This window comes from Leopardus geoffroyi, chromosome B2 (genome assembly GCF_018350155.1).
Source record: "Leopardus geoffroyi isolate Oge1 chromosome B2, O.geoffroyi_Oge1_pat1.0, whole genome shotgun sequence".
NCBI lineage: Eukaryota > Metazoa > Chordata > Mammalia > Carnivora > Felidae > Leopardus > Leopardus geoffroyi.
In genome coordinates this window covers 83,879,792-83,897,438 of record NC_059332.1, presented here as the reverse complement: position 1 = coordinate 83,897,438, position 17,647 = coordinate 83,879,792, and the positions used below count along the sequence as shown (strand labels likewise).

Below are 17,647 nucleotides of genomic sequence, written 5' to 3'. Positions count from 1 at the left end.
CCCCTACACATTAGATTTTCGTTAACATATCTGTTTATTTTTTACTACAACATCAATTAGAATATGTAATTTTATTCTTTTACCCTTATTTTTTTATGAGCCAAGACATTCTTCCTTTAGTAGTTCATGAAAAAAATTTGCTTTTCTGTTTCATTCTTATCTAGGCCAATAAGCCCTCTTTTGGATCAAAACACTCCTGACTTTACTACCTTTTGTTCAGTTGGAGAATGGCTACAGGCTATTAAGATGGAAAGATATAAAGATAACTTCACGGCAGCTGGCTACAACTCCCTTGAATCTGTGGCCAGGATGACTATTGAGTAAGTTGAAACTCTCAAAATTCTATTTAATCATTTATTAAGTACATTCCAAGCTTTATGCATCAGGTCATTGTCCATAAATTACAGAGGTTGTAAACCCCAAAATCAGAGAGAAAATCATCTCTTTAATAAGTGTCCACTATGTGCCAGGTATTACACTAAATAGACCTTTGAACTTACAGTGTATTCTTAAACTCTCACAGCAATAATTTTATTATGTCAATAGCTTTATACACAGCAAGGTGCAGGCTCAGAGAATTTAAATATTGTTCCTAAACTAACTCAAGTAGTAAGTGGTAGCTAATTTGTCTCCATAGCCAGTATTCTAAGCCCCACAGAGTGAGCCTCTTTCCTTAATCATGTATCATTTAGGTGCCTGTTCACTGAGGAAACTTCCTCCATTGCAAAAGAGGATTTCTTTCACCATGTTTGCATGACATGAAAAACTCAAAGCTTCATACCCAATACCACATCCACTTTGACATCCAATATGATCACTTTCTGAAGAGGTCAAAGGAGGCTTAATTCAGTTAACTGTAACTAAGAATTTAACCTATATTTTGGAAGGTGTGTGATTGATTCATTTTTTTAAGTTCATTTATTTATTTTGAAAGAGACAGCACAAGTGGGAGAGGGGCAGAGGGAGAGAGAGAGAATTCCAAGCAGGCTCCACACTGCCAGCGCCGAGCCCGACATGGAGCTCAAACTCATGAAACCGTAAGATCATGACCTGAGCTGAAACCAAGAGTTGGATGCTTAACCAACTGAGCCACCCAGGTGCCCCCATTTTTTTAACCCAAAGAATGACAATAAAGCAATTTTTTTTTAATTTTTTTTTCAACGTTTATTTATATTTTGGGGGACAGAGAGAGACAGAGCATGAACGGGGGAGGGGCAGAGAGAGAGGGAGACACAGAATCGGAAACAGGCTCCAGGCTCTGAGCCATCAGCCCAGAGCCCGACGCGGGGCTCGAACTCACCGACCGCGAGATCGTGACCTGGCTGAAGTCGGACGCTTAACCGACTGCGCCACCCAGGCGCCCCAATAAAGCAATTTTTAAAATTGCTATGAACTGAAAGTAAAAAGAACAAATTTTCCTTTCTGGCTCCCACACTGATTATGTGGTCTTAGGAAATCCACTTACTATCTCTGAACTTCAGCTTCATGTGCTGCAGTGTAAGTCTTATGGACAATGAGGTTCCTCTCGGCCAACGTGTTTGAAAATGGGAAGCAATTATCAAGGATCTGTTAGTGGATCCAGTTTGTGAACTTCTGTGCAAAGGGTTTCACGTTTTTCAGATGAGAAGGCCAGCAATCAGCTACTCTTTTTTGGCGTGCCGGGAGGTGGCACCCACGTGAATTTAAGCATGTGCGTGCTGTCTTGTTGGGTTTACTCCTAGTCACCATGTGGGTAGAGCTGGCATAATTGCACCTTCTCTCTCCAAAGAAATCTACTTCCCTGAAAAATGATGTTTCTCAAAGTTTTCTTGGACCCCTACTATGAAATACTAGAGTATTGTACTGTTGCTATATTTTAGCTGCTTGCAAATACCTAACTAAGCTCAGTCCTTCTGGCTATTAGGAAAGGTACAAAGTACATACACAGACACAGTATATGTCAAATTTAAACTATTTAACATAGATATTGCATATTTTAGAAAATAATTTTTTTTTCTAAAATGTAGGCAAATGATTAAACTGAAATGGAGTTGAGTATACAATCAATAATATGCACAGAATCGCCACGTGATAATTAAACTCAGGATAAATCTTTTGTGATCATTGACGATTCTTGATTTACTAGACCCCAAAATGTTTACATTCATCCTCCATCCTACTGTAACAATTAAAAATTTTGAACTTCGCTCAGGTTCAAGAATACAGCATTTCAAATAACATTTCCTAATCTTAAGTTAATAATAATTTTAAGACTGTGATAATTTCTGGTACAAAATTTCAAATCAGTTTAAAGACAACCTGTGGCAAATCAAGAGCCGGAGAAGTTAAGTTCTTAGGAAGGACCATGCCAATGAAGTTTGCCAGTCAGGCCCGCTGCAGGGATATGATCATAATACCCAAGACCACTAAGATAAGATCTGTTTGCCTACGATAAACAGATGTTTTAATTAAAGAGTTGATGACAGTTTAGTACCAAATCCACTCTTTGAAAGGTAACTAATAAAAAAATGCATTTGTCTTTTTCAGGGATGTGATGAGTTTAGGGATCACACTGGTTGGCCATCAAAAGAAAATCATGAGCAGCATTCAGACTATGAGAGCACAAATGCTCCATTTACATGGAACTGGCATCCAAGTGTGATTAGCGTTTCTCCCTTACGAGGGAGATCACGGACTGCAAGAGAACAGTACTGGCCTTCGGGATATGCATAAGAAATGCTGCTAGAAGACAGTTGATGTCCTGGGTCCTTCCTACAGTGAAGAGAAGATTTAAGAAGCACCTACAGACTTGAACTCCTAAGTGCCACCAGAACACATAAAAAGGGAATTTAGGATCCACCCCTGGTGGCCAGGAAAACAGCAGTGACAATAAACAAAGTACTACCTGAAAACATCCAAACACCTTGAGCTCTCTAACCTCCTTTTTATCTTATAGACTTTTTAAAATGTACATAAAGAATTTAAGAAAGAATATATTTGTCAAATAAATTCATGATCTTATTGTTAAAATCAATGAAATATTTTCCTTAAATATGTGATTTCAGACGATTCCTTTTTAAAATCATTTGTGTTTATTCTTCATAAGGACTTTGTTTTAGAAAGTTGTTTATAGCTTTGGACCTTTTTAGTGTTAATCTATGACACATTACTACACTGGGTACCTTTGAAAGAATCCAAAATTAAAAACAAAAACAAAAACAAAACAAAACCATAGCATGATTGAAGATCTATCTCCGTCAGAACATTGGTATCCTTTTTTGTGCCATTTTATTTTGTTTAATTAGTGCGGTTTTGATATCGTTTGCTAATTGGCAGGTAGTCAAGAAAACGCAAGTTGCCAAGAGCTCTGGTATTTTTTAAAAAGAAATTTTTTTGTAAAGATCAGACAACACACTATCTTTTCAATGAAAAAAGCAATAATGATCCATAAATACTATAAGGCACTTTTAACAGATTGTTTATAGAGTGATTTTACTAGACAGAATTTAATGAAAAAATTCAAATTGTAGGTTTATGACTATAAAAAAAAAAACGAGGCGCTTCATCTAAAGAGTGTGGGTGAAGGCAAGTCTCTGAGAGCAAGAACTATCCAGTGTTATCTAAAATTTAATCTGAGCACATCGAGATTTTTTTCAATGTTGAGACATTAGGAAATTTAGGAGAAATAGTTGACATATATTTTATATCCTATTCTGTTTAATGCAGTCCAAACACAAAAAGAAAGGAGTAAGTTTTATATTAGAACTCGGAAGCATGAGAAAAGGGGCAGTTCACATTTTCACCTTTTAAAAACAGATTTGCTGCACAGAATATCATCACTGCAGTTTTTAAAAAAGTCTTTTATTTGTGAACGCTGATGTAAGAAACTTATTAAATGAAAGAACTCTTTTTACTGTGTAAGGAAGAGGTGAAGGATCTGGCTTTTTTTTTTTTAAGCTTTATTTATTAAACCATATTATTTGATTACTGTGTTAGAATTTCATAAGCAATAATTAAATGTGTCTTTATAGATATTTCAGGAATGTATACATATTGTGAGTAATGCTTTCAAAGTTATGAAAATCATGAACTACCCCAGAATTGAACTGTTGTACTTCCAAAGAGAATTGGGCTGTTTATAATGATTTTAATAGAGAAAGATCCCAGGGATCGGTCATAATTGGTCTTGTTTGATAATGTGGGCATCCACAAACAAACAAATAACAGAAACAAAAACCTGTAAATGTTCCTTTGTAAAACTTGTAAATTTTATTTATACTGTCTTGTTTTGTACACACATTTCTCTGTAGTGGGCTCTGAATACATTGAAAATGCACTATATTTTTCTATTTTACTTGCAGAGCATCACAAAAGAACAGGTATTTTCAGTGCTACATAATGTGTTTTCCCACATTTAGGACCAAAGATGGCTATAGAAAAACTCAAATGGATTGCTTCCCAAACCCCTCCCCACCCTTTTTTTTTTCTTTTAAATCACTGTACAGTGTTATTTGATATTTTAATTTATTTTTCAATTGACGAGAAAAATCATTTTAATTTCACTAAAATGTTTTTTGTCCCTAAGGAACAAAATAATCTGTAAAATAACTTTAATTAGCATAATACAGTCACCTAGACACTTCCATTTGTAATCTTTGTAATAGACTGTAAATATATTTTTGGAACTATAACACAATGTGCTTGAGGGTTATTTTTCAGTGTCTGCAGTGTATACAAGTGTTTATACTGAGTACAGCACTTTACAATTCTAATCAGTAGCATTGGCCTTTGAGAGAATGAGTGAAAGAGGTTGAGTGAGTGTTCCTAATTCCGTTTGGATTCTAAACTCACTAATAATGAAGTTCTTTTCCTGTTCATAGCTTAAGGTGCTTATTTTTTCTATTAAAATTAAATTAACAAAAAGCCATTCTAGAAATAGAAGACATAGTATGGTACATGCAAACGGTGTCTTTCCTGCTTTTTTCTAGCACTAGATTTATAGTTGAGTAGTCTTTCTTGCGTAGAAGGGCAGAATAAAAGTTTTTTTGAGTTTTTTTTCAAAAATAACTTTTTTCTTCAGCAATATACCTCATCTGCCTTAAATTTTTTACAGCTCTTTACAGGGAAAGGGGAGAAGGGATGGGAAAGACACACAGCACAATAGGAAGTGTATGAATACATCACTCTCTCGTTTGTAGGTTTCTTTTCTGGACCAACATTATGATTTAGAAATACATGTATGTGAAACGAATATTCAGAGAAAAAGAATTAACATTGTAATGCTGATTGTAATACTCTCTTCCAGAAAGAGATGAAATGGTATAACGATAAGAATGTACAACTTGCACCTTGAAATCTTTTTTTTTTTTTTTTTTTTGATAAATTAGTGCTCAGGGGAGGAAAGGTAGAGAAAGCAAACGTCAAAAATTGAATTCAAAACTTATAAAAATGCAAAAGGAAATGGCCTCCTTGCTTTAATAGAGCCACCTTTTTTAGAACGCTGTCTTCACACTCGACTTGTGTTTTGCATTCAGTACTGAAATAAAAGTAACTTTTATTACATCCGAATCTAACATTTTCTCAGCAATTGATCGGCCTTGTTTACTGGGACTGGTGGTTTATGCTTGTCAGAGCACTATTAGTTGAATCACATTGTATACTTATGTAATCTACATTAGCTAGTACTATTTAGGACTATATTTTAATTGCTCCTCTTATCCGTGTTTTTAAGACAATTAAAATGGTGTATTTCACCTCTTTTTTTTTTTTTTAATTTAGGTAATGCTGATATTCTCCCTTTTGTTTCCTGAGTAGCCACAACGGTGCTGCTCACTGATGTGCATGTTCAAATAAATTACTGATGTGTATTTTTTTGCTCTATGTGGAGAAATCATGGGGAACTTGGGGCGAGATGTGCTTTTTGTTGGTTGAATTTGTCCCTCCTTGCCTAAGAATTACTACAGGGGTCATCCTTTTATAAGGACAAACTGCTTTTGAACAGTGTCTTTAATGTATCAAGCACAAATAACTCTTTCTTCAACACGAATCATAAGTCTCTTTTTACCAGCTTAAAATAATAAACGAGTCTATTAGACAATGTAAAGAAAATCCTGTCTCCAATCATTGGCGGGTTCCTTTATGTCCCTTACTCATTTATTTTCTTACACGATATCATGAAAGGAGATGTCTTGAGTAAAGGTTTCATTGAAATATTTCAGTGGACCAATAAGAATAGGAAGAAAATTAATATCCACTGCTTCCCTTCATTCTTTTTCACAGTGACTTACTTCCACTCTAATTATTACAGAATAACAAGTTAAGACTATGTTTTCAAAGAACCATACTATCAAACATTTCAGTTAAGACCTTCTTTCTTCTTTTTTCAAAACTACAACTACATGGGACTAACAAGAATATTTGCCCGAGAAAGGAAATATTTTGTCATTAGATCCTGACACATATTTTAGAAATTTGATATGCAATGGCAGCTTGGGGAGTTTTTGCATTTAAGATGCTGCAGGATGCAAACATAGGATCCAGAGCAAACGGAAAAGGTGATAAATCTGGCTGTCTGACCGGGATGTTTCCCATTGAGCATTGACACCGACTCAGTGATCATTCCAGCTTGCCCCTGAAATGAAGAAAACTAAGCACTCTTTATGCTACAGTATCACCACTTTAAGCTTAACAAATTCATAACAACTATCTAAAAATGTTTTCAACAATGAGAATAGACTAACACCCGATGAGGTGCTATCACTGCTTACCATTTGTGCTGCTGAGGCTTAGGCTAGTTTGGACTGAAATGCAGAGTTTCCTCTTGAAGTCTTAGCTATCCCTCACTATTCTATAGGCAAGGCACTCATTAACTTCACAGAATAATAATTATACAGCCTGAAACACTGATGGGCAGTCATACGATCCCTTAAAGCCTGGACTCAGAAGTAGAACCAAGATATGTTATCCTACCAGCACTCATTTCCCTACAGAATTATAAAACCATCAAGGATATACAAGTTCTCTCACTAGGGAAAAGATAGATTTTTTAAACTCATGGTGATCATCAGTAACAACTTTTATGAAAGCACTTTTATTTTTTAAATGTCTATTTTGAGAGAGAGAGAGAGAGAGAGAGAGAGCATGCGCATGAGTGGAGGAAGGGACAGAGAGAAAGGGAGGGCGAATCTCAAGCAGGCTCTGCACCGTCAGCACAGAGCCGGGCATGCGGCTCAATCCCATGAACTGTGAGATCATGACCTGAACCCCAATCAAGAATCGGTTGCTCAATGGACTGAGCCACCCAGGCACCCCCGTTGAAGCACTTTTAACTCCTATTTTTACCTTTTGTTTTACATTACTAGCTGCAATGAAAATTCAGTATCAATTTTGAGCAAAGCTGCTGAAAAGGAAGACACATGAAGCCAAAAGGTAATCTAATTCCTGAACGCAAAAGATCGTAACTACTGATACTAACAGATGATAAGAGACAGTGCATGGGGACTAGCCAAGGGTCCAGCTGCTCTGAAGGAAACACCATCCTCTTGCCTTAGTGTCAGTGTCCCCTCAGTACCCGTTACCTCGCTGCTCATCCTGCTCTGTCTAGTAGGTCTCAGCTTGAAAAATATGGGCAGGAGAATATAATATTTCAACAGGACTGCTTCTGTGAGCCTCATTAGAGTTAAGTGCTGTAAGGGGATATTTTTTTCAAGTTCAATGATTGAATGTAATTAAATCTATAATTAAACAATAAAAGACCTCTTCTGATTGACCTTGAGGTTAAAATAAATTTAATTAATTGATCTAATTTAATTGGACCAATTGCACAAAGTTTGGTAAGTAGCAATAAGTAGCTCAAGTGTTCTGTAGGTATGCAACAGCACTAGGAATTCTTTAAGTACGTGACAATAGTAGGGATTTCTAAATTCCCAGCATCTGATGCTTTGGAGATGGTAACAAGTGAGGTGTCATCTATTCCAAGCTTCCAGAAGTAGCAAATAGAGCTCAATCAGATATAACCTGCAATATGTACATCATTATTTCAAATATCCCAGGTTGCTACTGCTGAAAACTATTCTTGTTTTCCTTTGGAAATTCGCAGCCTTTAATTAAGTATACTGGTGGATTTTATACATAATTAAAGAATGCACCATATATTTTTAAACGAATGGTTAATCTTAGATCTTAATAAAAGATGTTCATGAACACATTTGTTTTAAGTAATGTTGGGTCTAAGTTAGTAACAAATAAACATATGCTGTTCAAATCTCGCCATTTCGCTGTGTAACCAAAACTAATTAAAGACAATGACTGGACAACAAACTCTAGTAAAACAGGTAGAGAAAAGGAAACGATACATATAGAACGAGTGTTCATGTAAATCACATGCTTTTAAAGATATTTTGCAATGCAAACAAATGAGGCAGACAACTCAAGAATGCTTTGAAAAAGTGATGTAAATTTGCAGACACTTTCTACACTAGGATAGACTGATAGGATAGACTCTGCAGCAAATTAAAAGAGAAATTTGTAAGTTTAACCTGATATCCCTCTGTCAATTTGCTAGAGATACATACACTGTTAACATAAAAAAAAAACTGAACAGAATATGAGGCTAAAATGTGCTTTTTCCAGAGGGAAGAGACCCACAAATTTCTTCAGCTCTGACATTTGCAAAGTATTTTCACGGAGCTACTGGGGGATGAGGGGGTGAGATCTATTGACCATGCATCATGGTAAATTTAGGTTTTCACTAGATCTTCGCCATTTGCACACCATGCTCCGCCTGTATTCACCAGAACCCAACTTAATTGGGAGAGAACAGGAACCTGATGCCACAAATAGGCCTGCCTAGCTTGACCTGAAAAATGGAGGAAAGTGAAAGCATGGGTTGTTGCTGCTAGTTCAATGGCTGCACTCATCACAAAGAAGAGCTACCTGGGACGCCTAGGTGGCTCAGTCTGTTAAGCATCTGACTTCTGCTCAGGTCATGATCTCGCGGTTCCTGTGTTTGAGCCCCACATCAGGCTCTGTACTGACAGCTAGAGCCTAGAGCCTGCTTCCGATTCTGTGTCTCCCTCTCTCTCTCTGCCCTTTCCCGACTCACGCTCTGTCTCTGTCTCAAAAATAAACATTAAAAAAAAAAAAAAAAAAAGAAAGAAGTGTTACCTGTTAGGTCAGGTGTGGTGGAGAGCCAGCAAAACAAGGAGCCACTAAATCTCCTCTGATCTACTTAAACAACAAAGCCAGAAAACACCAAATAATACCATCTTTCAGATTTTGAAGTGTATATAAAAGGCAGGGATAAATTACAGGAAATCTAGAGAGCCGGAAGGGAGAAGCCAACTTTAAAGAGAGAGGCAATGAAGAGCTATTGGCTATTCTGACCAGGAAAAGCATGTGGTGGGAAAGAAGTTTCAAGGACTGCAGTCCGGCAATGTTGCCTGGATTATGAGTTAATTACTCTTCATTTTTGGACCAGCGCCATAGAATGTACTCTGTGCTTCCATACCTTCACTCTCCATTTTCGCATTCCCTCTCACTTTTCTAAATGGGGGAAATCACTCTCTTCAAGACACATCTCAGAAGTTACCTCCTCCAAGTGTTCACTTCCTGCCACTTCGCAGCCAGAATTTTCTTTCCTGGGCTTTGCTTAAGCTGCTTCGCTGTGTCAGATTATTTGTATGTGTGTCTCTCGCACTGGATCAAGAACTCTTGGAGGGCAGAAGCCAAATGGAAATCTTTGTTTTACGTCCTTTGGGACTTAGCAGTTTCTGGCACTCAGTAGACACTCTATAAATATTTTAGAATCCTTGAAGTGCAAATTAATTCAAATTGTTTTCTTCTTAAAAGGTAGTGAGGATCAGGTGCTCTGAAGGATGAACGGGGTTCAGTGAAGGTGGTAGTGAACCGGGTGTTGAGGGAGAAAACTAATTTCAGAGCACGGTTGGCTGCTCTTGTGATAGGTTGGGGCAGCAGGGACACCCCAAGGGACCCAGAAGAGGAGCACAGAGACGTGGACCGTGTGAGTGAGGGAGGCAGAAAGAGCTGATTAGTAAGCAAGACCAGGACGCCCCAAATACAGTATTTTGCAGGTGTTGGAAGGAAGGAGGCATCACTGGTTGTAAATAACAGAGCAAGATGAAAGAGGAACTCGAAATCAAGCAGAAGAAATTGGACTTGATGAGAGAGACAATGAAGGGCTATTTACCAATATCTGGTGTGATGAGGCAAAGGTAGAGCAAAAATGTTTTTTAAGGAAAAGTATTCTGTAAAAATAAATGAGATGTGATTGTGACTAATTTAAAATCAGGCTTAGACAAGGCACAAGAGTGGTTTTCTTCTTCTACAATGAAAACACCACTCACTCCAGCTCTCAAGCTCAAGACAGTGTCGGGAACTCTATAGTTAAGTAAATTTACAATAATAAAGTTGACTTTCTCATGGGCCAGACTGTAAGTCTACTTACCATTTATTTCCATTTGAAGAGACAGTGGTGGGTCATGGCAGAGAGTTTGAAGACCGACCGTGTGAGACTAATGCCTATCACTACATGGGTAACGTGGGGCAAATGACTTAATTTCTGTTTCCGTCTTCCTATCTTACCTGAAAAATAAACATAAATAGTACCCACTCTAAGAGTTGTCGAATTTGTCAATTGATACTTGGAAAGTACTTTTAACAATAAGTACTCGGTACATGCTAGCTCTTATTTCTTTGGGAAATATTTTTGTTTACATTTCTAATTATCTATTTAACACACACACTCATAAACACACTGCTGTGAATTCTGACCCAACACGCAAATGAATTTTAGACTCTAAATTATATTTTTGTCCCTATTTCACCCTTATTCTTTTCTCAGTTTTGTTTTTGTTCTTGTTTTTTTAATCAACATTAATCATATCTCTCAAGTCAGGACCCAAAGAGTCAAACTTCACTCATCCAGCCATAAACAATCATTCACTATGTCCAACTGATTTTACCTCTTTGATACCTCTGGAATCTACCACCATTCTCAATGCCACTGCCCTGAATTAGGCTTTCATCACCTCTCACCTAGATGAATGTCACATCCTCCAATCTGTTTCTCTTTCTCTAATCCTTTTTAATTACAACTTTCAGAGTTATTTCTGTAACCCATGTCCGACTGATCATGTTTTCCCTCAGTTTAAAAAACTCTAATGGGCCCTCGCTAATCAGAGAGTTACATCCAATTATGTAACATAGCATTATCAATTGGGATGCTGCCCGTGTGATCTTCACCATTTTCACCTCCTGCTGGACTCAACAATTTGTGTCTTTGGCATACAAAATTTTTTCATAGACCCTTGTCATTATGAGTTTCCTGAGGGAGGCAAAGGAATGTATTTTACTCCTATTGAGCCCAACACAGATTTTAACATTGGAAATAGTTTCCATACCTCAAAGCAAGAATATGTAATTAACTTTAAGACAAATATTAAGTTTGAGGAAAAACACAATCTCCCTCAATTAATAATTGATATTACAATGTCATTTTTTTCCACTTTTTATGCATCTCCTTCAACGACGACTTGAATACACTTTTGGCAATTAAGAGACAAAACAGATCATTTGGTTAATAAACATTGCATTCTGAGTTATAGTACAGAATTATATCTCTATGTGTACATGCTAATTTACATTTTCTTTCATCTAAACATATATTTTAAATTTTGTGTTTGATTGCTTTTTATTGGAGAAGCGGTGTGGAGATTTCTGCATGGCTTTATTCTACCGTCTTGTCAGGAAGTGGGAAAACATTCTCTAACTTTTCTTTACCCAGTTATATTATATAGCATTTTATATTATATTTATATTGTTTCTGTATCTGTCAATTATGTTGCCTCACAGACAGGAAGTGGAAGTCTTGCGTCCAGCTCACATTTCTATTTCAAAGACTGGTACGGTGCCCGACACCTTGCAGATTCTTAAGAGGTGTGTTTTGAGTGATTGAGAGTCACGTGACCCTCAAGCCAGGGACTCTGACACTTTAGCAGTAGGTCCCAACCTAAAGCATGAAGATCATTCTCCAGAACTGAGCGTCTTAATCACTCTCATCCTACTAAAGAGTGTCTTTCTTCAATGTCACAGAAGTTCCCCAAATGCCACCCTGACTACTGAGTTTTAACTACCATCATGTGTAACTCCATATAAATTTAATATCAATGGAGAATCTTCACACTTAGGGAGGTTAAACAAGAACCAAGTTAGAGGGAAAATTTAGAAGGTCTCAGTTGTAGAAGTATTAGTCCTGGTTTCACCGTTTACTGATTCCTTGACCTTGGCAGAACAATTCATATCTATGAAGCTCAGTTTTCTTCTTTATTGGATTGGATGTGTCTGCCTTCCTTTGTTTTTAAAGAGCAATTTTATGAAGAACATATAAAATAAAGCAGACAAATGAACTTTTTTTTTTTTTAATTTTTTTTTTCAACGTTTATTTATTTTTGGGACAGAGAGAGACAGAGCATGAACGGGGGAGGGGCAGAGAGAGAGGGAGACACAGAATCGGAAACAGGCTCCAGGCTCTGAGCCATCAGCCCAGAGCCTGACGCGGGGCTCGAACTCACGGACCGCGAGATCGTGACCTGGCTGAAGTCGGACGCTTAACCGACTGCGCCACCCAGGCGCCCCATAGACAAATGAACTTTAAATAACACAGAGCAAGTTTTAAATTAAAATTACGATGATTTTATTTTCTGAATTGAATCTGAGATGCTACCTTCTTGCCAATTGCTTTTGTGTAGTTTCCAGTTAGCCTGAAAAATTCTAAACGTATGTGTATAGGAAAAGACACTGATGGTTTCTTATTTATTAATGATTTGGGTATATTATCTTCTGATCTGGGTTGGTATTTCCTAATTCCATTGTGGCTTTTCAAGCTTCCTGACTTGGATGTTATATAATCTAAGAATTCCTCTGCTTTGCTTTCATTTCAATGGCTTCAGTGAAGCAAAGGCTCAAATTCAAGGGTTTTAGAGATTTTTTTTCTTGGGTGGGGGAGGGGTTAGCTTCTGAAGATTCCTGCAATCTTTCAGCCTGTGACCTGCAAGGTCTCTTAATCCCATAAACTCTAAATCGCATCCCCTACTCTCCAAACTACATACCATTTATCTGTTCTTACAGCCCACCTGGAGTTTCTTGGTCATCGTGAATACTGTGTGTTGGCCCCTAGGTTATGGGTGACGGGTGTTACTCAGCGAACATATAAACTGCCTAAATTTAACAACTGTAACTTCTGCACGAATAAATGATATTTGCTTGTTCAGTAGTGCTCCGGGGTACAGTAAATTTTGACTTCTCTATTTTAGTCTTGTTGGGACGCATGTCTAATTATGCTTGTTGGTTTAGCACTGTGTGGAGAATGTTAGGTAATGTTATTATCGAGAGTTTGCTCATCTTGAAATGTCAGTCACAGGACCAGCGTGGAACGTCGAAAGTTGAAACAACATGACTAAGGTTGGGTCAACATCGCTTCCAGGCTCTGTATAATTTTAGAGATTTATAAGTTGGATGTAAATATTCACATCAGGCTCAACCATGTCAGGCCTTTTCTGACCCTTCTCACCGTGTTTCAGATGATTTCCAACTCAGGTGAGGAGGTTGACTGGCATTTGGGGGATCATTTTTTGTTGTGTTTTGTTTCTGGTTACTCTGGGTTTTCAAATGGCTCATTCCATTTAAAAGAAAGTAGACTGCATTACTGTTTTCTTTGTTGTTGTTGTTTTAATATATTGCAGACAGGTAGAAATGTGTATGCAGTATGTATAAATAACAATGTTTTCAAGCTCACCATTTCAAAACTATTGTGACCAGTTAAGTTAACACATAAGTGCTACAGAAGTACATTTCAAAGAGCCACTGAAATAAACTCTGATTTAGTTGGTAGTTTCTCCATCTTTGGCTATAAAATTATAATTACTATCATGTGCAGATCCGTATAATTTTTTACAATAGAGGGCATATTATGTCTTGATCTGCATTTTGCAGTTTCCTAAAAATCACCTGCAATTCTTCCTCAAAACTCACCCCTTTGCTGATCAACTTGGCAGCATTTTTCTCAAGTTAACTTTTCAAACTCTGATGGCAAAAGGTGCCAGTAGTGCCTGTTTTCATTTCAGAAGTAGATGTGTGAAGTTGTTACCTCCGTGGGATTGCAAGATATGATTAAGTCTCTCCTGTTCTCAGGCAAACTTAACAAGTTTGAGCAAGTTAGGCATATGCACATACGTGCATTTGGCTGGAGGAAGAGGGTAGTGCTGTTTGCAGCTGAAGAAGGTAAGAACCTCTTTTCTTCCTTCTTTCAAACCCAGGGTCTATCTACTACTAGTGATGTGACCTTGGGCGAGTTACATAACCGCCATTTGGCTCCTCGTCCATTTTGTTAAAATGAAAATGATAAATAGTACCTGTTTCATAAAGTTACTTTTAAAATTAAAGAAGTTAATGTAGGTAAAGATCTTAGAAGCATGCCTGGCTGTTACTATTTTAATGATTAAGCTTCGTGGCTACAGACCCTTCAGTATTTTTAAGTTAAGAGACAGGAACCCATCAGAGTTTGCCTCATTTTAAATAGCCGGAAAGATTCTCTGAAAGCAATGTAAATATCAAGCCTGTTGTTACGCCTCGGACCCTATGATCATGGAAGAATTCATGATAAAAGACATAGAGAACCCAGAAAATGGCAGCAGAGAACTTTTGAAAGAAGGATCTTTACCTGAATGTGCAGGTTTCTGGAGTAAAGCATAAACTTTTGGGAGAAAACCTGCTTAGGCTCTGCCTTGGGGTACAAATGTGAACTGTGGATTTCTGAAACTCCTTCCTCATCAGCTGCAGATGAGATAATTGCACCGATATTGGAGCGAGACACACGGCTTATGGCACAGACTTGGCCACTCGTTGTGATTTTGAGAAATCCTCTCAAATTATTTGAACCTGTTTCATCACCGAGTAAGTGATGCTAAAGATATCTGCTTCGGGGCGTCTGGGTGGCTCAGTCGGTTAATCGTCTGACTTCAGCTGGGGTCATGATCTCGCGGTCCGTGAGTTCGAGCCCCGCGTGGGGCTCTGTGCTGCCAGCTCAGAGCCTGGAGCCTGCTTCCGATTCTGTGTCTCCCTCTCTCTCTGCCCCTCCCCTCCTCATGCTCAGTCTCTCTCTGTCTCAAAGATAAATAAAAACATTAAAAGAAAAATTTAAAGATATCTGCTTCAAAGTGTGGCTTTCAGGAAAGAGAGAAAGAGAGAGAGAACATAGCATACTGTACCCTAATATAATGTTTACTTTTCTCCCCTTGACTCCACCAAGGACTCAACAGGCCACACTGAGGTAGCATGTGCCTTTTCCATGGTCTATCAGGCTCTGTCCACAGAGATAGAAATGCTGTACCCGAACAGGTGTAGCAGTGACCGTGTATCCTCAATATACCCTGGCTAGGGGTGCCTGGGTGGCTCAGTTGGTCAAGCCTCTGACTCTTTAATTTTTTTTTTTTTTCAACGTTTATTTATTTTCGAGACAGAGAGAGACAGAGCATGAACGGGGGAGGGGCAGAGAGAGAGGGAAACACAGAATCGGAAACGGGCTCCAGGCTCTGAGCCATCAGCCCAGAGCCTGACACGGGGCTCGAACTCACGGACCGCGAGATCGTGACCTGGCTGAAGTCGGACGCTTAACCGACTGCGCCACCCAGGCGCCCAAGCCTCTGACTCTTAATTTCAGCTTAGGTCATGATCTCACGGTTCTTGAGATTGAGCTTCAAGTCAGACTCAGTGCTGACAGTAGGGAGCCTCCTTGGGATTCTCTTTCCTCCTCTCTCTCTCTCTCTCTCTCTCTCTCGAAATAAATAAACTTAAAAAAAAAAAAAAAGTCTACCCTGGTTAATCTCTTTTTCCCAAGGAAGCTGAGGAGGCATATTTTTCTGGTTTATCTCCACCCAAAATTATCCTCCTAGTAAGGAGCAATCAAGATGTGACACAACCTAATCCCTTATTATCACCACACCTAGTTTTTGTTATGATTAGCGAAAGTATTTCTGGAGGGAAGCAAAAATGAAATGTCCAGTCTGCACCAGTAACTCCCATATCCAAATATAATCAGCATGCCAAATTTTGAAAGATGTAGCAAGAATATTTGAATTACTCTGAATTAGCGCTTAGTATATTCTAAAATTCAGCTGACATCACAAATGCACAGAATCGTAGTAGAAAAAAAGGGAAAAGAAGTCAAGGTGAAAGAGATTAAAAGCCAATTATTTGTTGAGGCAGAGGTATATTGATGGAGTATGCGTGCACTCACGCACACACACACAAACGCACACACACACAAAATAAGCTCATTGAACGGGGTGTTTGTGAGTACATACGATAAACTGGTGTGTATCATTCAGTCTAATACCACTAGTATTGTGGATAATAGTGTAACTCTCTACCAGAACTAGGTGATACTAATAGTGATGAAATGTAAGGCAAAGAAAGATAAATGCCTAATTATTATTTTTATAATTTAATTTCCCCTTTTGCTCAAATTCCCTTTCCTTTTACTACTATTACCTATAGAAAGTTAATTTTCAAGAAAGTATAGCAATAGCCTGCCTTTCTAAAACTGCATAGGTTTACAAAACCCATTTCTTTCCTATTTCCTAAATAGCTGTAGGCAGAATCATGAAAATTATAGAAAAACACAATCTTCCTCTACTTTATCTTGATATGTGTTCTATATTGTGTCACCGGTAGGAAAAATAATATCTTGCCTTCATGCACAGCTCAGCATAGAAAAGGTAATCTATTTGAATAACTATGCAAAGAGCTTCAGCTAAGCAATAAAATGCAAGTCAAGAAAGTATCTACACCTCACCCTTCTATGAATGTTTTAAAACGGGAGCATGTCAACTTCTGGTTGGATAGCAGGTGGTCATCAGACTTAAAATTCTGGCCAGGCTAATGTTGTGCTGCACAAAATCCACATTTGAACTATTGGGAAAAGCTAAAAAAAAGAAAAAAAAAGCTTCCAGTAGTTGGACATCTCTGCTTTTCCTAAAAAATATAAAACAAAGTATTGTCATGACTTCTATATTATATAATTCTGAAGGTGAGTTCTTGTGTTTTTATAACTTTTTGTAATGTTCATTTATTTTGAGAGAGAGAGAGAGACAGAGACAGAGCACAAGTGGGGGAGGGGTAGAGAGAGAGGGAGACACAGAATCTGAAGCAGGCTCCAGGCTCTGTGCTGACAGCTCAGAGCCCCACGCAGGGCTCAAAGTCACCAACCGTGAGATCATGACCTGAGCTGAAGTTGGACACGTAACTGACTGAGCCACCCAGGTTCCCCCCGCTGTGTCTTTTGAAGCATTTCCTCTTATTTATCAAGCTTTCAGTGTTGAATGTTTTCTAATTCCTTTGTTCCATTCGGAGGGAAGTAGTTGGGGCTTACTTGGGTTTATTTATTTTTTTTTTTTAACTTTGAGTATCTTAACTATTTTTAAGAGCAAAGCCATGCGAATTTATTTCTAGGGATCTTAAGAAAAAGAAAGAAGAGTTGGCCTTATTTTTAGATAAATAAAAATAATCTCATAAGCAAATACATTACATAGTATTAGGTCACCCAAGATCATCTTGACAGAAGTACAGTTTCCATGTTTACCTCATGTGATTT

At 37.9% G+C, this 17,647-nt stretch overlaps 1 protein-coding gene across 4 annotated transcripts in view; it reads left to right on the top strand.

Moving 5' to 3' along the window:
- EPHA7 (EPH receptor A7) overlaps nt 1-6,082 on the top strand; it is a 173,173-nt gene extending 167,091 nt beyond the window's left edge. For all 4 annotated transcript variants that reach the window (XM_045499052.1, XM_045499051.1, XM_045499050.1 and 1 more), the window contains exons 16-17: nt 165-320; nt 2,527-6,082. In XM_045499052.1, coding sequence (XP_045355008.1) covers nt 165-320; nt 2,527-2,641 — 271 coding nt within the window. In that variant the 3' untranslated portion in view covers nt 2,642-6,082. The remainder of the gene's footprint in view (nt 1-164; nt 321-2,526) is intronic.
- Nucleotides 6,083-17,647: the final 11,565 nt, after the last annotated feature.